This window comes from Melanaphis sacchari, unplaced genomic scaffold, assembly GCF_002803265.2.
Source record: "Melanaphis sacchari strain LSU unplaced genomic scaffold, SCAv2.0 Contig132_pilon_pilon, whole genome shotgun sequence".
Classification (NCBI taxonomy): domain Eukaryota; kingdom Metazoa; phylum Arthropoda; class Insecta; order Hemiptera; family Aphididae; genus Melanaphis; species Melanaphis sacchari.
The window spans coordinates 1,489,959-1,517,109 of NW_020270545.1; the positions used below are offsets into that span (position 1 = coordinate 1,489,959).

General features: G+C 26.3%; 1 protein-coding gene across 2 annotated transcripts; it reads left to right on the top strand.

Annotated features, from left to right (window-relative positions):
- The first annotated feature begins 1,186 nt into the window (after window positions 1-1,186).
- Window positions 1,187-26,104, top strand: LOC112591373 (homeobox protein MSX-1-like). 2 transcript variants are annotated; one of them, XM_025335180.1, is made up of 4 exons: window positions 1,187-1,248; window positions 20,439-20,701; window positions 22,105-22,283; window positions 25,736-26,104. In XM_025335180.1, the coding sequence occupies exons 1-4, from the start codon at window positions 1,217-1,219 to the stop codon at window positions 25,922-25,924; spliced, it is 663 nt and encodes a 220-aa protein (XP_025190965.1). In that variant the 5' UTR covers window positions 1,187-1,216; the 3' UTR covers window positions 25,925-26,104. The 2 variants fall into 2 exon arrangements, with proteins under 2 accessions (XP_025190965.1, XP_025190966.1); XM_025335181.1 differs by lacking the exon at window positions 1,187-1,248 and adding an exon at window positions 13,506-13,683 and having other exon boundaries at window positions 25,736-26,102.
- The last annotated feature ends 1,047 nt before the right edge of the window (window positions 26,105-27,151 follow it).

Sequence of the window (27,151 nt, forward strand, 5' to 3'; positions counted from 1 at the left end):
GACATGTGTTGTGTAAGTTATAACTATTTATACACCATGTATACGTAAATAATATAACATATTTTTATGTAAAGACCGTTAGAAATAACAAATTTCCTAATATAAAAGTAACCAAAAATAAGACATCTAAAATCAACCGAAAATTTTAATTTAGAGTTAATTGCCCATGGTCTTAGATATGTATGCTTTAGACTATTTTAGAGTTTATTAAAATAAAAAAGATTATTATAGCAAATAGCAATAATTATAAACGTATCTATATGTTTTTAACGCGTAAACGCATCGCTGGCTCGTTGAAGTAGTTTTTTATTGACACGTATACAGTAAATGCGTCTATAACATCAAAAATACTATTCTTATCAGGAAATAATATTTAAATAGATTGTTATAAAGAAGACCTAAATTTTCGACGTTAGTCTTAAATCACCTGAATCGCGGATGTATTGGTATCTATTTAGTATTTACACCACTCTGATAAAATGATGATTGCTATAAAATATACTTAGAAAAATATGTGTCTCAGATAGATATAATATCTTAGTTAATATAACTATTAAGAATAGGTTGTTATCAATAAAAATATGTACACTAAATAAAACCTTAAAATCTAATCGATATACGTATTATCTAGCAAGACTTTTCATGCTAATAAATTGATTTCCTGTTTATACATTTTTATAAATGTTTTCTATTTTTTTGTGATATTTTTAATTATAATTCTCCATTTAAAACATAAAAAATTGCCTTTTATAAATTTTTATCTTTACGAAAATTAGTCAAGTTATAGCTCAAGAATATAAAACTTGATACCTATTTAAAATTTATACAATATCAGTAGCTACGTGCATGCAATCGATAATACATACAGTTTATATTTCAATAAATTTAAGCTGCAAGTAATTCGATGAAATAATGATTTGACCAAATTTATTTCGTTGTATTATTCGAATTGTCTGTACACAGTAAAGAATTCACAACGAAAATACACATATAACCGATATAGTAAACACAACCTTTCGATTAACACTACAGAAAAACAACTGTTCAATTAAATTGCAAAAAAAGTTGAGGATAAGATGTAACTACCATATAAAATGTGTTTGGTAAAAATAAAATAATTTGCTACTAAAACTATAAGAATTTAATTACAGTATTAAAGTCATTAACGCTTATTTCTTGTCTGCTATGTAACGACGTTTCAATTGAAATACAAATCATGAATATCGACTATTACATCGATTTAACTAGGTATGTACTAAAATTATAAAATTGTAACATCTTAAACATTTTTAATTTATTGAATTTTAATTTTTAATATTCTTATAACTTAATTAGCCATTTATTATTGGTTACTCGTCAGCGACCTATTGAACTAATACATAAAATCTAATATAATAGGTATAGTTTTTATCACAAATAATATATTATGTTGAACTAAACGATTCATTATAATAATATAAAAATATTTGTGATATATCATTAGGTACTTAGATGATACCTAATAAATCAAATAAATTATACCTATTAAACAGAATTGGTAAATTTTTATTTTGTATTAGTTTAAGTTATTTCGAGTATATGTCAATATTATCAAATGCGTTAGACGATATTAAAGTATCGTAATTGAATAAAATTTAAAATATTTTAGAAATTTTACACTTGAACTTTTGTATTTTTTTTATTTATTATGTATGTATATTTAATTAAAATAATATATCTAAAATATTAAAGTGAATATTTTCATTATAATAATTTTCCTGGTAAAATTGATGTATATTTAGGAGTTATTATCAATTGCGCTTAAAATTACTATTGTATGTACCTATCAATTGCGCTATATAAATTTTAGGGTCGGTAGACCGATTGCGCCCAAAACATTTTAAAATACTTAATGAAAACTTATTAATTAGTTATAATTAAACAATAAATGAATACACACATCGATTTTTTGCGAGAACCTATAAATACATAATATAATATTAATAATTAAATATAGTTAATTATTTAAAATTAAAGTTATATCAGTTACATATTATAATTCACATTTAAACTTTTTTACAACAATAATAAGTAAAAGAGAAAATTGTAAAAAAAAATACACGATAAAAATAAATTAGAAAATAATGAACTAATCAATTAATAATACGTGTAGTAATTCCATAGTATAAAAATAGTTAATCAATATATCTAAAATCTAAATCGAATTTTTACGTCGGCAAATCATATCAGTCCGATCGTCGATCTAGGTGCCTCCGACTACTTAGTCGGGCAACACTATTTTTTGTCAATGATCGTAATAATATTACTAGACGTTAATTTTGTCTACGTCTGAAACGCGGACAGACTCGGTGAGCTCCCCGAGTCTCCAACGTAACGGCCAACACGCACTTACTCCTCTGTCTCTACAAACGTTAATTTCGGCCAAAATAAAAAAAAACCTCGTTTCGTAGTTCACGGAGGCCTAGTGCCGTAACATCCACTCGAGCAGCCAGGAAAATGCACTAATAAAACGTTTCTCTTACATATTAAGAACTTATAGTTTATATACATACTATACATACATTATATAACTATATTGCCACGGATAATTAAACATACTGTAACATTAGTAACTCGTTAGTTACTCTGACTTCAAACCTAAAATTATTTGTACAAAAACAATGATAAAGTTGTAGGCTGTTAGTATTAAAAATAATAATAGGCATTTGTTGGAGTTTTAATGGGGAATCCTAATATCCGTTGATCTGCGTTATCTCGACGGCCTTAGTCTAGCGATCTCTTAGTTTATATTGGGACATTCAATATTTATGGGTATAGTATAACAGTAATTGTATGCCTAAGACGGAGTGCAACAGCCAACATCACATGCGAGTGTGACGTCCTTTTAACAGAAATCTTTGGGTAATATTGATGTGGATACTATATGGTTTCCAGTTTAATACTTATGTTGACCAGTTTAAAAGTGTGGAATATTTTAACAATATGAACAGTAAATAAACTATTTTTTTTTTCTGGATATTAGCCCCTAAATAATCCTTTGCCCCCAGGGCTAAGAAATTCTAGTCGCCGCACTGCGGAAGCTCCTCCTCTCTCTCCCGTACTGTAGACGCGGCGCACGACAATGCGTAATATTATACCATCTCTTACGTACCGCCGAAATGTCGGGCAGACCAAACGGCGGGGTAACCAGAAGGCAAAAAAAAAGAAAAACTCGAGTTAAAGGCGCCGAACGCCTTTAATGATAATAATGATAATAATGATAATAATAATAATAATAATAATAATGTTTACATATTATAATAATATAATATTATTATAAGCATTATTGTTGTCGGACGCACGTCGAACACACACAAAGCGCCCCGGGAAAAACGTATTGTGCGTTAATCGATTTCGGTGGTGGCGGAATACGCGGAAAACAGAAAGGCCGATCCGAAGACCACACACGCCGTCACCGATGTTTTGTGCGCCGTACAGCGCACGTAGGTATAATAGCGTTTGCTTGGCAGGTTCACGACGACGTATCGTGTGAGTCCGCGCCGACTTCTGGACGCGATGGAAACGACGAACCGTGAACGAGACACTCGGCCCCGAGACCGTGCATCGCGTTCGACCGGCGTTGTTATGATTTTTGTGTTTTGGTATTATTTATTATTATCATAACAACAACAACAACAACAACCCGCCGCTGTCGTCGCGGCTTCCGCGGTGTTTGTTTTATTCAGTCCGCTTGACTAAACGTTTTTATTGAATTCCCCGCGTACTCGCGCGCCGCGGTTAGCTCGGGTATATTATACACACACGCGCACACACACACTCATACACACATACACATATATATAGGTACTAGATTTACCGCGAGCGCACAAAGGGTCCGCCGAAACAACGACGACCGCGGCCACGACGACGTTACAACATATCATAATAATAATAAAATATATTATATTATTATATTATTATTATTGTATACTGTGTACACGCGGCGGCGCACCGATACGCCCGTGTAACAATAACGATGATGAATTATTATTATTATTATTATTACATGTGTGCGCCGCCGCCGTATCGCGTTATTCAATATATTATATTATTATTATTATATAATGTACGCGTACAAGCCAACATTGTTGCGAGTAGGTACGAACGCGGAAACTATCCCGCGAGCGCAGATCCGTATTGTTGTCGTCGTTGTTGTTGTTGTTGTTGCTGCTGTTGTTATTATACCTACGCGCATAGAGGGGTACCGGCTCTTATCCCGCTGGGGGCTCGAGATGTGCGGTGGCGGTAGCCGAGACTGGTATAAGGTTATATTATGTGTGTACGCTCCGCCTATAACATGGTCGTTAACGTCAACCGCGCACGGAGGGTATCGTCTCGATATTGTTACCGAACGTATATTATATTTTATATATTTGTGTGTGTACACGCAAACACTCCACACACACACACACACACATACACAACAACAGTCGTGCCGAACCGTAGCGCAACAGACTCTCAGCTCGCCGCTGCGGCGGTCGTCGAGCTCTCCTTCCTGGTTCCACGGACCACGATCGTTTTCATTATTATTATACCGCACTGTGGGACGTGTATTTCGGTTGTTATAATACCTGTGTGCGTGCGTGCACATTATACCGGCGCGAAGGGAAATATTGGGGGGGAGGAGAGAGAGGGGACCTACTAACTGCAGTTTCGGCGATTATCTTTGCCCACCACGCGTAAGCTACCGATTACGTTACTCCGACGGCCATTTTAAATGAAATTCGTATCCCATAGCGCCGGTGGTTACAGTATTGTGGTATTGTGTTATGCGAGTCCGTCGATCGAAGTGCACGACACGAGCATGCGATTTTATCCATACGAAATTATCGTATACCCCACCTCATCATATTTCATCGCTATCTATCCGAACTTGGCGACCGATTATTGCACACCGAACCGGACGTGAAGTATCGTCTTGCTTAACTCACTGAAAACCTAACGTTACACGGATGTATATAGTAATAGGCTATTTGTGGACCTCCCATCTGTACCGTTATACCATATTATAATAATATCAATTCATCAAAATCGCCAGATTACATAACAGTATGGCCCAGACGTCAATGACCTAGTACACCTGTCTGAGAAAATGTGTACCCTTAAATATTTAAAAATGACTAAAAAAAATCGTAAAATATAAGTAAGGCAGTGGGCGCAATAGGCATATTAACGAGTTAAAAATTAATTTGTTTTTAATTTTTTTAACTAATTATTACTATTGGATTTCCATTAATTTGATCACTAACTCAATTGTTTTTTATTTAACGTAAAATCAACTAATCATTAAATTTATTTTTATTTTTTTATTGTATTTATTCTAATCGTACTTAGTTCTGTGATTTATGTATATTTCAACTAAATAGCAATATATTTTGACATTATTTATACGACAGTTTAATTAATTTTTTCCAAAAACGAATTAAATATTAGGTACTAATATATTAGCAATGTTGGGCTCAAATTTTTTTTATCAAGATAATAACGAGATTTTAAAATCTATACAAATTGTTTTACATTTTTTATTTTAAGTATTGTATGATATTTTAAATCCGTATTTATTGAAAATATTATTGTTTATAGAAAATAATAATTTAAGTGATGACTGAATGTTTCAAGTTAATAAGATTAGTATGTTTATACAATAAAACGAAAATCGTAAAAAGTAAATCGTTATTATACATTTAAATACTAAAAAATGCTAAAATTTTTACTTCAATCACATCAAATTTTTAAATCCTAAATGTTAAAAATAAAAATGTATCAATAAAATAATTTTTAAATTTTCGTGGTCTTGATGAATTTTGTAAAAATTTAACTTTAAATGCTTAAAAAAAATCTGAGTACGCATTTGAATAACTTTAAATTAAGTTTAGAAAAAATTACTCGGAAAAATTTAAATGTGTAAAAAACATAAAAAAAATTAAAATATTTTGAACATTTTATATCAGTTTAAAAGATAATAATAATTTGATAAAATATCCAAGTTTCGATACCTATATTTATTTTTGAATTACATTAAAAAACATTACATATTTTATTAAAATCCAATTTTGCATAAAACTCTAATTATTTTTAAAAATGTAAAGAATTTTTATTTTTGACTTCTTGATAAGTACTTACAACTTACAAGGTCCAACTTTCCATTAAAAGCTATCCTCAAAATGCAAAATCAAAGTTTTTTTACTACTCAAACAGTCAAACATGTAATTAAGTAATTATTGGTACAAAAATCAAAAACACATCTTACTAAAATAATAAATTCGTTGTCTTGCTTAGAATCTAAAATTTATTCGAAATTTGAGCCTTTTTAATTGATAATTAAGTGTCAATGGTTGTTAACGTTATTAAAATTCCCTGTTTTTTTGTTAGTGTAGACAGTGTAGTACTATAGTCTATAGCTTAATATGCGTATTGATGACATCATACTTACGAATCTATATATTGTAGTACATATTATAGCAGTTACGTTATTATATTCATAGGCGGAGCTACTGGGCGTGCAGGGTATGTAGCTGCACGCCCTAATCATCAACAAAAGGGCTGTTTTAAATAAGATTTAATGGCCACCAAATTTTTAAGTTTTTTGATTATGCAATATAATTTTAGTAAATAGTAAATTATGTAATAGAAAATTATATAAAAGATATTTAAATATCAAAAAATCATTATCAATAATTATTTTAACGTAACTGTTATAATCAAATATATACATAATATTTAATTATGCATCAGTAAAGTATACATACTAAATTTAGTACAATTTAATTTTTGGTAAAAACAATTCAGTGCTTTGTGATAATATATTAATACCGTAAACTATGGGTAAATAAACAGCAGTCGGTGGTCAACTAATTAAACAATATTTTATTCAACGTTATCTACTTGAGTGGTATTATTGATCATACCTACAATAGTTATGACAAAAGAAAATAACTTTGATGGTTGTTTTCATTTTGTAAGATTATGTTAAGTGCTTAGGTGATAGTAAAATTGCAAGTTTATCATGACTGTGTTTCTGTAAAAATTAATTTTATTTTTGGCCAATTTTAAGTTTTCTTAACAAAATATTTAATTATGAAACAAATGTTTAATTTTTGTTCAATTTTAGATTATACATTACATATTTTTAATATTACCTTAGTAATATATTTTCTTTTTATTGCATTTTATGGTATCTTTAACAATAATTATAATTGTTATAGTAGTTTTTACTTACATTTTTTTGTATTTTATTTTGTTTAAAAACAAGCTGTATAAATATTGTTCTTTAATTTATAAGTACCAACCTAAATAAATTAAACAAAGGTATCTATATACAATTATATGGTGATAAAAATTCATGTCACAGGCGTTTTTATCATATAAATATTTAAAATAGAAAACATGCATGACACGAAAGGTGTTTATTAAAGAAAATCTAAAATTACTTGTACATTTAATTTTGTTTTAAATTATTAGGGGGTTAACTTAAGAAAATCATTTTGAAACTTATAATATTTTTGCAAACATAATGTAAAGACATTTTTTTTTATAAATTATAATGGTTGAATAACACTTATCAATGCAAAACTTTATGCTTAAGATTTGAGAGTGATTTAAAGTTGACCCCCAAAACTTCAAACTACTAAAACATTTTTATTAATAATTGATATCAGTATAAAGTATTTTATAATATTATTGTGCTCTAGTTTACTTAGAACTATTGTATTGGTGATGTGAAAATTAGGTTACAAAACATTTCAAAAAAAAGTTACTCAAGTATCGGGTTTATGAAAAAAAAAATAATCTGACATAATGTGAATTGTGAAAATATTTTAGTAACATAGATTTTATTTACATGTTTCTTTATCAAGTTTTAGAAGTATATAGGAGCCCCAATAGGTACTCGTATCTAAATCAAGCATGGTACCTATAGTAATATATTCAGTATAATTTATAATAAAATATTATTTTATTAATTTCATATTAATTAAGTTTTATAACTTTTAAGTGTTATTATTAAATACAAAAAACATATTATTTGTAAATTTTAGAAAAAAGTTTTATAACACAACCTTAATACCGCATATAGTAACTATAAAATAATAACCAATTCATTAATAAGTAATAACTAACAATCTAAATTGTAGCCATCTATCCCAGAATGCAAAATTATACATATTACCCTTATGTACCTATAATAAATTTTAATGGAAAATTTATAAAAAAAAAGTGTAATGTAAACGCAATTCCGCGTCTATGAAAATTAAATCATTGACGCCATTACTGAATACGTGAAATCTGTAATTTGGTTGAAAACTTCATATTGATAGAAAAATTTACGAAATCGACAACATTTGTTTGCTGATTTCATGAATTATGCAAACTTTTTTCTGCCAGATGCATATAACTATAAATTATTCAAATAAATAGCAATTTTGTGCATGATAGTCACAGATTTAATTTTTTTTTTTTTAGATTTATTTGTAGCTATTTAGACCCATTGCCGCTTCTATTTTAACTCACCATGCTATTATTTATCCAATGCTAGTCTTTCTCCATCCTTGATTCCTTGGAGCCTCAGATCTTCTTTGACACGATCGCTCTACCGCTGTCTTAAGTCGTCCTCTTCACAGATTTAAATGTATTAAATATTAATAAAAAAAATACACGACAAGAAATCTTTTATACCGAAATCGTTATATTTAATATTCACAAATAAATGAAAAAAAAAATACTAGTCTACAACCACATATTGTGTTTTATTAAAAATAATAAAAATTCGATTTTAATATTTGTCGATAACATTTTTGAAATCTGTTTAATTGGACTAACTAATGTTTATAAATATTAAAATTTATATTGCCTATTCATGGTGTAATTATTTTCAAAATTAGATATTTAAATAAAGAACAACGATTTTAGTTATTTTATTGCGATTAAAAAATATTTTTCTTGGCGATTTGAAATTTAATTGTTTATTAATATATTATTTTATAGATGTAATGACTTTTAAAAAAAATTAAAATAATTGTATGCTACTGTCTATATCACGAATCCATTCACATCGTTTTACAGTAATTTGAAATTGACTCAAAAGTTAACATTTTAACAATACCTGATATATAATATAAATATTATGTAATAATTTAATAATTGAACATTAATAACAAAATCAATGTAACGAATAAACGTTATGATGATGTAACAATCTGTTTTCGAAAATAATGATTTGTTATTGAATTCAAACACATAGATTACAACCACTCATTTAATAACGAGGTACACTCAACATTCATTGTATTTCCTTTTTTTTCCTTTTTAAATCCTTGATAATTTTTAAAAGTACTAAAAATTGTCTACTTTTCTGATCAAAAACATTATGATGGGAATAAAAACAAACAAATAAAATACAAGTACCTATATAAAAACAAATTTGTGAAACCTACAATATCATTTATACATAGCACACTAAAAAATCTCTACCTTTTCTAACTTAGCACGCATCAAATTTCAAATTATTCAATTTTTTATTTTTATTTACATGATAGCTGTAAAATGAATTCAGCAACTTTTATAATAACAGTTTCTTTGTATTATATTATTTTTTTTTTGAATTTGGACCCTGTTTTCGGTTATTGCACTTATTAAGTATAATATTTCAAATATTTTTTTTATATTATGATAATAATAAATTTATAGTCCCCCTTTTGAAAAAATGTATTACGTTTTCCCATTCATAACTCCTCTCGAAATATAAAACAGGAAATTCAAATAAATTTAATACAAGTTGTCCGATCTGTATGCCGTACAAACGAATAAATAAAACTGAGTACTATTTTTAGGTATATGATGTTTTTAAATTTTAAAATCATTAATAACAAATAATATTATAAGTTAAAACATTTATAACCTATGCACTTTTTAAACAAGTAAACTTATAAGTGAAACAAATGACATCCAGTGAAAATATTTTATCAACTAGTTAACTGTTTTCTTAATGACTGCATAATATACTATATAAAATTGAGTGTATTTATTTTGAGAAAATAATTTTTTGTCACATAAGTAGTGAGAATTCCTTAAAATTGCACTGAATCTAACTGACATAATAATATACATAACTTACATAAAAATTATTAGTATGTATTTTTTTTTATTTTATATTTCTTATCTTATGTTATGTCAAAATGTGATGCTTATTGGCATTTTTGTTATATTTTTATATTAAGATAACCCAGGGGTCTCCATATAAGTCTTCACAGTAAAGCTAATCTTTATTCTTCGGATATTAAAAATATAGCATCAAACAAATATCAAATTATTGTAGTAACTAAACAGTATACATACAGCATACTGATTATTAACATTTCAAAGTCACATCTTAACTATTTTCATTTTTATAATAAGGTTTAAAACACTGTTAATTCCCTAATATTATTTTATTTTTAATAAAATTACATAAGCTATTATTTGTATTTTTTATTTTTTCTACGTATAGAATTTTTTTATTGTTTTAATTATATTTTATTTTCATCATTTTAGGTATTTTTAAATATTGTTATTGCGTGATAATTAATTATTGACATAGTTACTGAACATATATAAAGAATCATACACTTTTCGACTTTATGAAATTCGTACTTAGTCTTTTAGGACACTTCTATTATTACTGAAAAATTAAGAAAAAAAAATTAATTTAATTAATATTATTGCGTTATAATAACAATGTATATTTTATTTTTCTCTTATATCTAAAATAATAATAAAATAATACTTTTTGGTCATACATTGGACGCTGACATTGTACTACTGTCTACTAATATACACGTTAATACATTATAGTTTTGAAAAAATAACTCAATAATATTATTATAACTAGTTATTATTAAAAAAAAAGAAATAATTTATGAATTAATTCCAAATTTACTTGGTTAGCTTCATAATAATAATTATGACTCATGCCCATTCAAAAAGTTATAAGAAGAACTTGACGTTGGTACAGGAATAGTACGAAAGGATTAATAATTTATAGTTTTCGTTTCATTACTTCTCCGACTGTATTAAACGTATTCACTGACTGAACGGAAGAGGAATTGAAAACGTTATTTATCGTATGTTTTTTCGTGCCTACTAACAACGCCACAACGGTATAATAATCAAAAGTCGTGTAAAATGAAACGATGAATTTTACGAGAAATCTGGTAGCTCAGACGTGACATACGATATAATGTTATAAATATTAAAATATTAGTAAGCCGTTCCTTTCAAAAACCGCTGATCCGTTCATAACGCTTGTTGAAGTCTTCGGTATGAACAGGCGGCTATTCTTTGTCTACCTTATTGAGATGTGTGTTTGTTCGTGCCGACTACGAACAAAGTACAAAAAAAAACCTATAGATCTTGAATATTTTAATAGCTATCCTAATCGTAATGTGAAAACAAAAAATTAAAATTAAAATAATAATAATATTATAATAATGACAAAAAAACGAACGAATAAAAACCGGTGTGGGGTGCCCGTATAGGTGGTGTGGTTTTTCGGTAAACTTAATACCATGATTAGACACGGATGATGATAATAATATGACAGTGTAAATAACTCGTTGGTGCCCGTACGGGCGGGGACCCTCGGCATCGCTTCTGCACGACTTTTTTGCGATTCGTCGTATCCGACGTCCATCGTCCTCGCGCGCGGTGACTTGTCCTGCGGCGGCGGAGGAACATAAACGTACACGACGACGTCTCCGGCCAACTCGCGCGCGCGGACCAACTGTTTCGCGTAAGCCTTTATAGTAATAAATTATTATTATTATTATTACATATAATCGTATATGCAATGACGTAGCTACGAAAGGGTCAGAGGGGGTGCTTGCCCCCCAACCTTCTCTGAAAATTTTAGAGAAAAAGTAAATGATACAGGAAAGACTTGAGTCATTGATTTTGGTATATCTATTGAAAAAGAAATTTTAGAAAAACTTCTAATTCAACTGCGCCACTGATCGTAGGGTACAAACTGGCGTGTGTGACGACAAACACTCGGGTAATAATAATTAGGGATGGACCGATACTACTTATTACCGATATCCAATACACCGATACATGCTGCCGATATAAAACCGATATCCGATAATGTATGGAAATCTTGAAACAACATTTTTGGAAAAAATACATGAGCGCCTCTTAGTTCAAATTTAGCACCCCTTATTTTTCATACCTAACTGTTATTATTTTAGTGAAATACCATGGCTCTGTGGAATACTGAAATATTAACAGTTTTAGCATACCACATTTTAGAGGTTTAGTTGCGCCTATGTCACCAACCTATACATCACAAAACCGATACCCGATAACACAAAAATTACCTAGCGAAGTGAAATTACGTTGAATATTAATGGTAATAAATGATTATTTAATAGTTATTTTTATTTGAGTCTTTAATATTTTCAAGCTATAATAAACGGACTTCACTATAAATTTTCGTTAATAAATTTAAAAATATAAAATAATAGAAATTAATAATAATGTCATAGTTAAATGACTACGAATTACGACAAATAGCACTCGTAAGCTGTATAGTTAATAAAAGTATTTGATATTTCACTGTACATGACGTGCACTTTTGAATAATAATTGTGATGCTATGGATAGATTTTTTTTATCGGTATCGGTGGGTGGAAGTATCGGTTTCGAAAAAGACCGATATCGGCCGATATTCAGTGTCGGTTCTCTAGTATCGGCCCATCCCTAAATCATATTATACCTATAAAACATATTATTGTGAAACGGCCGGGCGCGAAAATCCAATAACTTCCTCGGGCGGGTGTGTGTGCGCGTGTGTGGCAAGTATCTATATACATATTATACGGGTACCCGAAGGCCGCTGAAGCGTGGTTATTGAAAAATAAACAAAAACGCATCGGATATCGATGGCCAATTCTCCGGGACGCGGAGATATTATTATTTTTGTAATAATAATAATAACAATATTCTTATTATTCCGTCCCGCGCGTAAACTGGTTTCGGTCGGTGTGCGTGTGTGCGCGCTCACACGGACACACACACACGCCGCGCGGGGATGCGGCAACAAGTTAATAGAAAATTTCCGCTTAATTAACCCGGTCGCGTATACGGTAGTACATAATATTATTTATATTGTATTTATCGGCGGCGGCGGCGTGTGGTTTATAAACCGCACCTACCTGGCCTGCCGACCATATTATGTACGCGTATTATAATGCGCGCGTACAATGCGCCTCCTCGTCCACGCTACCCTTCTACGAAACGAGAACCGATCCCCTCGCTGGCGCGCGGAGCACCGAAGTGGCGACGGCGGTGGCGGTGACCGCGGTAGTGGTGGTAGGTAGCAATAGTCGAAAAAAAAAAATGTATACATTTTATTCGTGTGTGTGCGTGTGTGTGCGCGTGTGTGTGCACTCGTTTTTCTTTCTTTTTTTTTTTTTCGGTAACGCATTTATCTTTGGCCGATTTGTGTGTGTTATCTGCACCACCGCGACGGCGGTCAGTAGCCATCTAGACCGTCTCCGATAAACAGTCTCCGCGGGACTCGCCAACTGCCGCTACCAGTCACCGCGGTAACACGCGCGTCAACCGTATACCTACTTCGGTGCCCGCCGGTTTCGTGTCACCTAATACTCACGGGTAAGTCGGAGCAGGCTTTCACGCGTAATCTTAACCGAAATTTTCTCTCTCTCTCTCTCTCTCTCTTTCTCTTTCTCTCTATTCATTTGTTTTTATTCCACTCCGTTTGTAATTTTATACGCCATTTTGGTTCTCTTCAGTTTGTCAAACATTGCTTTTCCACTCGTTCGCCTAAATCTCACAATGATTTTATTCTGTTTTATCTGTATCGCTTTGACTGCTATTGTTAAGAAAAAATAACCCCAAATCAATTAAAATAACGTCGTTCTCTGATTACACCGTCAATCCTTTGACATTGCGAATGTATATTAATTCGACTACATATTTTCAAACTAGGTATAGTGCTTTTATATTATAATATACAACTTAGATGATAAGTATACTTTAACTCGACTGCCTTCTTTGAAAAATTGCTTTAGCGTTGTGTTATTTGTTTTGTCTACTGCCAAGATGAGCATATTTATATTTGGCACTCATTCCGTTTACTGTGTCTTGTGACAAGAGCACTGATTGACTTCGTCTAATAACTATAAACTTTTAAATCATTTTCTTTATTCTCTATCTTACTCGGCGAAAAGTTTGACGCGTTGTAGAATATAAATACTATACTTAACTAATACAGTACCTATATACTATTTTGCATACACCTCCAAAATATGATTCTTATCATTTAACCTAATTATATTGTCTATGTTTTGAAATTGAAACATTTATTGTACTTAATTATAATTTATTTTAAATTTAAACAGTAAGCAAAATTATTTTGATGTTTTATCTTAATTTTTCAAATTTTAAACATTTAAAACCCTGATCTAAATTAATTCTCACTTTTAAATTACAGGGCATTTTTTAATTTCCGTCAATTACTACTCAATACCATGCAATACTGCTTAAAACTCTCCATAGTACTTGCGTTCAAAATTATAATAAGGAAGTTGCGTCTAAATGAAAAAAAATCAGCAAGTTTCTTAGGTGATTTGTGTCCCGCGCTCCTTTTTAACATAGTTTCGTCATTATAACTGCGATAACTACCGACATGATAATTAATTGGTTTATTATAGTAAACGAAGCAAAATATGTATCAAGAATGCCAAAAATCTTTTGTACCTATAAATATAAAAAACAGAATAATATTTATCATAATTTATATTTTCTGTTAAAATATTTCACATAAAGCATAAAAAATAAATAATTATAATTAGAATAACTATGTATAATAAAATAAAATTGTAACGAAAAACACGTACAGTAAATACATATTATTTAATTTCTCTGTATATTTTATTAGTTACCTATAGGTACTGTTTAAACTTATAAAATACATTTTTATTTAAAAAGCCTCAAAAGTATAATAGTAATTTCGGTAAATAATAAAAGTAATTATATAATATTTATAATTGAATTGTTATAAAAATATACTATACAGGTCGAAATTAAAAAAAAAAAATTAAGTGTAAAATATTTTTATTTTTTTAAATGTTTTATTTGTTTTTTTAAGAATTTTTTTTATTTTTTATTTATTTAAAGTACATATAAGAATAAATATATTATATGTTATTATTATAAAGTTATACAAAAGTACTTATCTTCATACATAGGTAAATAGGTTTAATATTTCTACAGTCAAATTCATACAATTAACAACTTTTCATAAATAATTGATGTTGATAATTTTGTATAATATCATTGTATAGCCCGCAACAATAATTTAATATTTATTAATTAACTTTTTTTGGGGGAAACAAGTGTAAACAGCACTTAATGCCTTTACGTCATACAATTGATTTATACAGCTGTTTACATATTGCGTTCCATTCATAAGAATTGTGATAAGTGACTTACAAATTGCACCGGGCTATTCTATACTAATTGCATCCCGATCATCTGATGAAATATGAGTTTTATGACTAATTATTATCATCCATCGAACAATAATTCAAAACTTATGAATAAAATTGATACGGTTAGTACCTAGCTTAGCGTTTTGATTATGCGTCATTGACCATCGTACGTTATTCTATTTTTAATTCTTAAAACCTGAGTTTAATGGTAAGATTGATAAGTCATGTTATAAATGGTGAAAAAAATAATATTTTTACGTACCTTATTAGTATTTAATATTGCTATTGACAGTCTTAAGTCTGAATTACATGGATAAGGAAATAATGTGTTTAGACTGGACGTAATAATTAGTATAGTTCTTACATATTATCTGGATGTAATTTGTTTGCTGCATCTGAGTTGGGTCCGAAAATAATATTAGTTTTACATTTTACACGAATTGGGTCCGAGCGTGTAAAATGATGTGTTTGAATTGGGCCCGTGTATAATTCTATTATTTATCGTATCGTAGTAATAATTTAAATCAACGTTTATATTAAAATTAGAAGTCTGGAGGGAAGAAGAAAAATCTGTAAAATATAGAATTCCTTATAAATAAGGAAGATTTCGTAAAGGAAAAGATGACTGAAAAAATATTGGGAAAAATTAATTTCTATGAATTTGTTAAATATATATCTTATAAATTTCAACCCAATTATTAATTAAAAATTAAAGAAAAAAACCTTATTGACAATTAGATGACAGATGGTTGTAAATTACGAAAATAAAATAGTAAACATTAGAAAAAAAAAATTTTTAACTATACCTGTAAAGACTAGATGTTATTAGACAGTCCTAAGTCTGTAAAAATGATAAGGAAAGTGTTAGTACACTAGTATAGCAGGCTTTTTAATACGGGACATAATTGGTAAACAATTTTAATCTGGGACCCAACTAGTATACATCAGAATAATTCACGTATACGTTATCAGCGGACAGAGAATTCAATTCTAGACGGATGAATTCATACAATAACAACCTTAATAAAGAAAATGCTTATAATATAACGTATAGTGTATGTATTATATTATCTTATTATTTATATTTTATTAACAATTAGATTAGTTATAATAAAATATAATCGTCGTCGTCATTGACGACTTAAATCTGTCTCTGATGATATATACACTATAATCTTATAACAATAATGTATTAATGTGTAATATGTCATATTTGTATTAGTGTAAATCAATATGGCAATAATAATATATGCTTTTGCTCTGTATTAAATATTTTAATCAAAGCTATCTCAGTCAAATATTATATTATTTTTTTATTCAAGATACATATTGTATTTAATAATTATGATAAGTTATTAATAAATATCCACTGATGTCTTGCTCCAATTATACAATATCTCAACATGAACTAATTTAATTTTATAAAAAAAAGAAAATTAAATTTTCTTTTTCAATTTAGCTAAAATGCTACTTTCAGATTATGAGATAAGTTCAAAAAGTACTCCTTCCTCCGCTTTCCAAATATATTATTTTATCGTTTATTTTTGTATTCTACTTTGATCTATTGTTTGTTATTTGTTATACCTATTATTAGATGTTTCTGTATTATAAATAATATCTAAATAATATACACAAAAAAAAAAAAAAAATATTATAAATACCTTGTGTAATGTTCATGTTTAACATGAAGTAGAATTAAATGATCATTAATATTTCTAAGAATAACTATATTATTGAAATAATAATTTAATTTTGATCTAAACAAAATCAGGCTGTAGCCCATAAGTGTCAAATATGACCCAAACGCAACCCAATAGCGCAGAAAGAATATTCCATAAGTGCAAAAAAAATGCATTTTTAGCAAACCATAAGTGCAAATAAAATTTATAAAAATAAAGTGTATTTTATATGTTAGATATAAGTTTATACTGTATATTAAATTGTATAGTTATCTTAAATGATTATCAACCTTCACTATAATTCGTTATGATAAAATACGGTATGATAATACTAAACTTCAACTAAACTTGATCACTGTTGATATACCTATTTTTGAATTATAAAAATACTATATATTTAATTGAAATGAATAATTTAATTTAATAACTAATAATTTTAAAATGAAACTTATAGTATAACGGGTACAATATTTATTTTTGCGCTTTTATCTCACTACTAAGATATAAAAGCACGAAATGAATTTGCGCTTTTGGTCTATCGAAAAAATCGACAATTTGCACTTTTGGGTTTTACCGTAAAATCGTTAATGATTGGATACCTTTGAAATTGTCATTAATTACGTTTTATAGGAATAAAATGTGATTTAATAATATAATAAAAATTAATATTTTACAATAATTGCTTTACTATCAAATAATTGGTGTCTTTATATTATTAAAATAAAACATGAAAGAAATAAAAGTTATTAATATATAGGGTATATGTTATAATATTTATAGCTTTTAAATAGACCATGTTATATGTAATACTGGTAATAATTATGATATGAATAATGACTATGATGTCGTTATGTATAGGTATAATATTAGTAATTATTATTTATAGTTCATACTTAAATATTAATTATCTAATTAAATATACTAAACAACTTAAAAAAAGTGTGATAATAAATTATTATACTATTAATATTATCTTAAGTAATAGTTGTAGTCAATAGGTATAGATAATAAAATTACCTGAACAGAGCTAGTTCTTAGCAAGGTAAATTATTTTGATTTAAAATGCACAATATAGTTAACATTTAGTAAAAGAAAATTAAAGTGTATAGAATAATATTTCTTTAATTTATACATCTATTGTTTGTGTAAATTTGTTTATAAAATACCTAATTATTCTTTGACATATAGATATTGTCTTTTGAACATGGTAGTTAGAGAATTTGACTAATTTGTAACATTGATAGTAGTATAATTACATAATATGCAAATTATATAAATTCGCTTCAAAATCATTATTTTTCGTTTAACAACTTGGCATTTATGTTCTTGGATTAATAAATTATTTTCGACCAAGTAGATAATGCATGTAAATTAAAGATTTATTAGAATAATATATTTTACTGAATATAAAATATATGCATTATATAGGATTATTTATATTTTATCTTTATTTTTAGTTTTTACTATGTGACATGTATCCTAGTATCAAAAAAGTAAAACAATTTTACAGTTGTTTTTATGATTTAGATGATAAGAATATTATAAATAAAATAAAATTGTTTTTACAATTTATTCTAAAAATATGAATTTCATTAATAGTTGAATTAAATATTAATTAGTTTTAGACGATAAATTGAATAAATATTTGAGTTTCATTAAATAACTTACGCTCTTAAAATTTCAAAACTTCATTTGTTAAATCTAAAACATTTAAAATAATTAACTTAAAAAAGTACCTTAATGATGTAGATAAATTTTAGGGTTAAATTATTTGAATTTTTAATGATTTGGAAGTATCATTTTAATTTTTAAACCTAGAAATCACATATATACAGCATCTTGTATCTATCTATTTAAAAATTAAATTTAATCAAAAATTCTTTATGATTAATTAAAATAATAAATAAATGATATCGTAAAATTCACTAAAAATGTATAAAATACCATTGATGCTAATGATAATTACTTATTGTTATTGAAATAAGGTTTACGTCATTTAACTACGAATCGGAGCGGGTGCTTAATAAAGACGACTTAAAGTTACCTTTTTAAGTCACTAAGCTACACACAAACTAATTTTTATTCATGTCTGTAGCAACAATACTGTTTAATGTGAAATTGTGTGTACTAATTATTAATTATTAGTAAATATTAAATTTTATAAAAAACATTTTATATAAATTGATTAATTTTTTGATTATTAAAGCATTTAAGCATAAGTACTATTTTATAATATAATACGCTGTATAATATAAGAGCTTTTCTTTAATAACAAATTTTATTTTACATTATTTAAAACTAAAAGCTTTAGAATTTTTAAGTTTATCGTTTTTAAAAATGTAAACGTTTTATATACTTACTGCGTTGACACTATCTTACCTACGCATAACATTGTGAATTTTATGATTAAAAAATCTGTTTTACTCTGTTACTTTTAATATTAGAATCAATATTAAAGAATTTACTTACTATCAAATTTAAAGGAAATAACATTATCTTAGAATTAAGGAACCTCGAAAAGTTTTTTATTTTTTATATTGTAATTTTTAACCAAGTCATGAGCATTTTAAATAGTAAATTTAATGAATTGTATAATTATCATAACTTGTTTCAAAATTTAAATACCAAGAATACCTCTATTTAACAATAATATTTATTGGTAATACCGTTATGACTAGGATATGAAATAAAAGATAATATAGTATAGTGTTCAGACTTTTTACAATTCACAAAAATAATAAATCTTGCGAAAAAGTATTTCCATAAAACCAATATATTTGAAAATATTAATTTATTGTGATGAAACAGAAATATAAAATAGTTTTAATTACTTCGTTGTTTTTTTTCCGTATATTGTTTTCTCTTTTATAATTAAATTAAAAAATTTCAATTATTCTTTGTCATTATAATTAATGTTATATATTCGGGCGGTATATCTAATCATAGCAATGATTATTTAAAATAAAAATGGATATTTTTTTAAATAATTTAATATACATTTATTTTAATTTTATCCAATGAAATTATATCAATATGTGTAATTTCCTTGAAAATTATTTGGTAAATTATAAAACGTAACAAAGTTCAAACTTGTTGAATAAATTAATTTATTCGAAAATTAAATTTTAATTGCTAAATTATATTATATCTAATTGAATAATGGATATGATTATTATATTTAATACGATTTTGATGTTTTAATTATTATAATACAATATATTTATTTATTATATAGACCAATACCGCGAATTATATCAAAAATCTCAGAATCTGAAACTACAGCAATGAACTTAAACACCTCAGAACGTCCTGAAAATGACAAAGTTTTAAAAACACAAAACGATGATGACCAAAGAAGAAAACCCATGTTTTTATTTAGCGTAGATTACATATTGAATAAAGCCGGGGAGACGAATGCTAAAGATGATACCGATCAACAAAATAAACAGCACTTTGACTGGTTGTATTGTACACGATTCAAGCCTCCAAAACTTGACAGTGAGTAAAAATTTATATGATTTTATACGTATACTCATAATGCACGATATAAAAAATACTAAAAAATAAATACAGTGGAAAAAATACATAATATTAAATGGACAGTTAAGTATTCTTCTATTATAAAGTATTTTAAACAAAATAAAAGTAGTTGTTTCCTTTTTAATTGCTTTAAGAAAAATAATATTGAACTATATTAAAATAAAACAAGGTTAAATTTATATCTAGAACTACTAAAAAAAGAAGATATTAAATTCAAAATGGGTAAGTTTCAATCGTTTTTGGTTTACAACTTAAAATGTATTTATTTTTTATTTATTTACTCATGAAGGGTAAGAAGGTACAGAAATATATACGCGTAGAACAATAATAATTACAACGTGCATACAATTTAAATTAATAATATTTAAAAATAGGTATATGAGGATATTTTTATAATTTAACAATGATAAATAATTAATTAGTAATAGATTAAAAAAAAAGGTACATGGTAAAATTAAATATTAAATTTAAAAAATAGTAACTAATAAGTATATTAGTTAATATACTATTATATACTAAATATATCTTTGATTTGTTAACATTAACAAATTTTAATAATTTTTCTGTAAATTCAAATTCTTTATTTTCTAAAAAGTCAAAATTCATAAAATTTAACTACAATTTATTTTGCTTATATCATTTTTAATATTATAGTTAAGTTCACTAATAATTGTGCCTGAAATAAACTTCTATAATTTGCTAAAAAAAAAAAAAAAACAATAGCAAACCTAACTATAGTTATATATTGCTTAGTATATTTTATTGTATTGTATTTGTAGGTGACTATTTGAAATATTTTAATTATGAATAAAAAAATACGTATTTATTAACAATAGTGGTTATTTTATCTTCAAACTTTTTCAAACCTCTATAAACTTAAAATCTTATCCAGATAATATTGATTTTTATTTTTTTACTTTCCATATCACTCAACTATAGACAGTATAAATTCACTAATCAACAAAAATAAAGCTACCGAATCAAATATCAATAAATATGTTCCTAAATTATAAAAATATTTTTTATAAGATGAAAGTTTTTTTATTCTCAATTTATAGGTATACAGAACATGTTAAATAAGAAATTATATAATTTTCATTAAAAATTAAAATATAGAAAAATGGCAAACCTAATAAATATATAATAGCTGTTATAAGTTATAAATGGCTTATAATTTATAATATTTAAAATCAATAAGAATAATAATAAAACATAAAAACTAAAATGTTTATTGTAAGTATTATTTACTATTATCTATTACTATATTAAATGAAATAATTATATATTATGTTGATATGTGTATTAATATATGGTTATTTTTTTTTTCTATAACAATATTATAATAATATACGAATGTTTAGGAATAAAAAGGAAGGATGGGCAACATAGACAAAAACGGAGACCTGGACGTAATCCCAGGATACCATTTACCACTCAACAAGTTACGGTATTGGAACATGAATTCCGCCGGAGCGCATATTTAGGAGGAACTAACGATGTACATGTATTGTCTGACAGATTGCGACTATCAGAAAGTAGAGTGAGTATCTGTATAAAAAAAACTATATTATTTAAGTACTTAAAACTTAAAGTAATCAAAATATGTTTCCGGCAAAAAACAATTATATCATAAATATAATACATGGTAACTGGGAAGAAAGTGATTTATATTTATTATATAAATACCTGTCTTATTAACTTTAAAACAATGATAAATCATTCAATCTCTAAGCAAATTAATTTAATTTGAGTAAACATTCACAATTTACGATAGTCATAAATAATAACCTAACTGGTAATTAATAGATTAAAAAGTGGGCATATCACTAAATTATATTCATCTCATTTTATTTATATACATATATATGAGTTATTTTAATTTAAATAGTAAATATTTTAATCTAAAACATAATTAAAAAAAAAATTATACATACATATGATATTAAGGTTTAAAAGAATTTTTTTATTTCAAATATCTTAAATTTTCGTAAACTCATAGAAAGGTATCTACGAAAGTTAGAGTTTACGAAAATTTAAGTTTGATTTTAATTTTTGATTTATCCCACTTTGAGATAAAGTATCCAATTCGAAATTTTACTATTGGTTTTTAATCTTATTTTTAATATGTATATAAATATTGGGCCTGTGGCGGTTAACTGTCCAATTTAAAGTTATGTGCTATCCTTCCAAAAGATAAATTAAGATAATTAAGTAAGTAAAATAAAAAAGATAAATTCTTTAATAACAATAGTATTATACTTTTATTATTATGCCAAGAATCATATATTATCGTTATTAATGAATTGGGCATTTTTTGAAAACTATCAAAAACTGGTTTTATGATCAAAAAACATGTTATCGGCGAACTAGGCACATGTAAACCACAATAGGTGTTAAGCATAACTTCACCGTAAATTAAAATAGTCGTATTAAATTTGAATTTAATAATAAATCAATATGATAAAAAATGAGTTATAGCAAACAAATTCTGTTAGCCTATTTGTTTACAATATCATTCCCGATTTGGACAAATTTCTTAAAATTTGAAATTTTAACCTTCATAAAAAAATTATTCTGGCTTTAAGTTAAATCTTTTTTTTCTTAAATTCTTATAACGAAAATTTGGAAAAATTGAATAATATTTTCAACCCTGAACTATAAAAATTATAAATCAATACATTTTTAAACAAAAGCAAGTTTGAAAATGTTCACGGTTTTGATGAAATTTATTAGGTAATCTTTGAAAATTAAACCCTAATAAAAATTGTGAATATACACTACGAAATTTTTCAATTGTTATAACTTATAAGAAACTAGTGAAGGACATACTATTAAAATTTAAAGTTCTTTAACTTGTAATCAAAAAAAATCAACAAAATTTGTTTAAGTTTAAACTTTAAACATTTTGAATGTTCATAAATAGCTCAAAGAGAATCAAAATATTTTTAAAAATAAATAGTTTATAGATAATACTAATAATATAATTATTTTATAAATTTTAGACGATATACCGGTTATTTGTTTTTAGAAGGCTATATTTCAATAAAGTAATTAAGTTAGTTTTATGCATATTAAAAATCGAAATGCTGATCTTGATAAACATTTTTCAAATTATAATACTAATCATTAAATACTACACAGGTACCTACTAAAAATACTTTATATTTTTATATTTATGTTTGCATCATTATTTTTAATATTTTTAAAAAAAGAAACTTTTAAATATAATTATTACACTATAATATTATAAACTTAATTTATCTCTGAAGTTACAATATCTATTGTATATTATATCGTATTATATTTTTATCTTACTTAAATGAATTGTGATAGATTAAATAATTGGTAGAAAAAAAAATGTTTGATATTTTAAATAATTGTTATTAATGAATCAGATTATTTTTATTTTGAAAATAAAGATTTTAATCTTTTTTTCAAAAGTCGATATTATTGTCTTAAGGTAAAAAAAAAAATTTACAAATGTTTATTAATTGGAAAATATAATGATAAAAATAAGTATTTAAAATTAAAAACAATTTATTGAAGAATTATTTTTTGATTAAACCTATAATATTAAATATTTTCTATTCAATGATAAAAATTAGAATTATTCTCTGCTCCCCCCTCCCAAAAAAAAATTGTTTTAAAATAGATACATTCCTTATCTCTACTAGAATCTAAAATATGAAAATATACACTAAAAGAATAACATATTTTTAATTTTAAAATCATTTTGAAATTGACATGCACTTAGAATAACTAAAAAAATTTAATAATTCATAATCCAGCTTCTAATATTATAAGATACTCGGAATAATACTCACGTACTTGTATAGCCTATTCAAAACGCCGTGTGATCGTACATTTTGTACCATCAAAATTAGTTTTAAAATATTTCATAATAATTATTACGAATTTTTATTTATAAAATACTGATAATTTAAATCCATTAATAAGACTGGATAATGGACGAGTTAATTATATATTTGAACTGAGTAAAGTTGTTGGTTAAAAATGTTGAAGGTATAATTTACTTATTTTTTCAAATTCAGTTAAAAATATTAAGTTTTATGATATAGAAACCCACAATAACTGAGTTTAATTGTTTAAAATATATATTTAGACAAAATATAGTTTAAAATAGATACTAGTGTGGTATCAAAAATATATTATTTTAATTGGACAAGTCTGATAATGGTATCAAGAGTAAATTTAAGAGTTAATTTTCTACTATGTATAATTAATAATTATCTAATTTCATTTATAATTTATTTATTTATAAATAAAGGAAACCAGTATTTGATTTAAAGAAACTTACTATTTATTAATATTAATATTAAATTAAATTAATTACTTTTAATTTAAGTTAATAAAAATTAAATGCAATAAAGTTTTGTTAAAACATAAAATGTTTAACTCGCTTAGACTATATATTTCTAATCGAAATTCAAATAATATTCATTATTAGTTATTATTAAACTTTACTCCTAAACACACACACACACGTGCGCGCGCGCGCGCACATATGCACTCGAATTGAATGCCTCTATTTGATGAACCCTCTTAAACACAAACAGTTTACATTTAGAACCATTGAAACAGTTTTATCATTTTTATATTTATGCAAATATTATCCAAATAATATTTGATATGTTTGTCAGAAAACATGTTAAAATAAATTATAAATTTTAACCCTGTACCGGATGATTTGACGAGGAAACCTCCAGTGCAGACATAGTAGATGAACCAATCTGATAGACAAGTAGGCATGTTGTTTAACAGCTGGTATGTTGGTAAGATGCGTAATGCGAATGTCTAACTAGCCGAGTGTTTTGTATACTAAAATATTAAATTATTAAATTCAACACTAGTTATGGAAATATAATATTTTAACAATAATTTTATATAAAAATGTTTATTGGGTTTTTTCTAAAGGAACCGATTTTCTAAGGAATGTTATGTAATATTATAATTTGTAACATTTTTTTACAGATAAAAATATGGTTTCAAAATCGTAGGGCCAGAGAACGTAGAGATCATCACAGTGGATGTTCACCTGGATCATCTAGTACTAACTCTACTAATTATTCTCAACAACAACTGCCAATATCATCTACGTCTGCATTCAAACCATTGATGCCATCACACACTTATATTGAAGGAAATGATTCTTCGTCTTGAAAACAAAACTTATAAAATATATCTTAGCAAACAAAATTAATTAAATGCAAAATGTTCCCTGCAAACTTTACATGAAATATTTTAAATATAAGTTTGTATCATTTTAATATAATGTGATTTATATATAATTGGAATTGTTTTCAATATCTTAGATTTTTATACGTTGCACGTTGTATTAATCATTATTTTTAATAATGTGCCATGCAGGCTTATGTAATATAAAGTATTAAATTTGAAAACGACTAAAAAATTTCGATTGAGTGACAAATTTAACTGAAATAAAATTTTTTTCCGTACCTATTTGTTGTAATCGAAATTTAAAGCGTTGGAAAATTTAAATTAAATGTAAATATTTTAAAATTGTATAAAAATAAATAAACTGTATGAATATAATCTTGTATTGAAATAAGGTTGTTAATTTTTTAAAAGAGCTAAGATAATTTCAATAATTTGAAAATGTGGTTTATTACTATTATTTTTACAGATTTGCTATACTTATTTTAATTATGATTAAGATAGATTTAAAATTGGATTTACCTACCATTTAAATTGCACTGGACCTTTCGTTAATAATGATTAGTAAACGTATTTTAAAAATATTTTATTCTTATTATTTATTATATAAATTACTTATCATTAGATTTATGTAAAATTATATAATCAATATAAAGATGAGACAAATTTTCACTTATTCTCACCAATAACAGAAATGTAAAATTTTAACTTATACAGTTATACGACACTGTATAATACATACTTTGAAAAGCTAAATACTATAATATCGTACTAATTGCAAGTTCTATTAAGCGTGTCGTATCATAATAATATTACAGAAATAGTTTACGTTTCAATACAGTTGTACAAATTGCTGGTTTTTACTTAAGCCGACCATGATAAAAATAGTCTTTACGATGCTAAGTAAAAAAACATTGAAATGTAATACTGTAATGTAACAATTATAATATGTTTATTATTTGTCGGTACGCTCTATACGTAAATGACACCTGTTTACACCCACACAATATTACACGGAAAAACAAGCTAAAACATAATACCTTCACATCCACAACGTTAGGAAGGAGAAGGCAAATACCACTAACGCGTACTGTTCACTACTGTTTGTTACCCAAACCCACTATTAAATAATCAGTCTAAAATCGATATCAAACTATAGCTAAAAGTGTTAAAACACGATTTCATAGTCGGATTATGTCCTAAATGATGAGC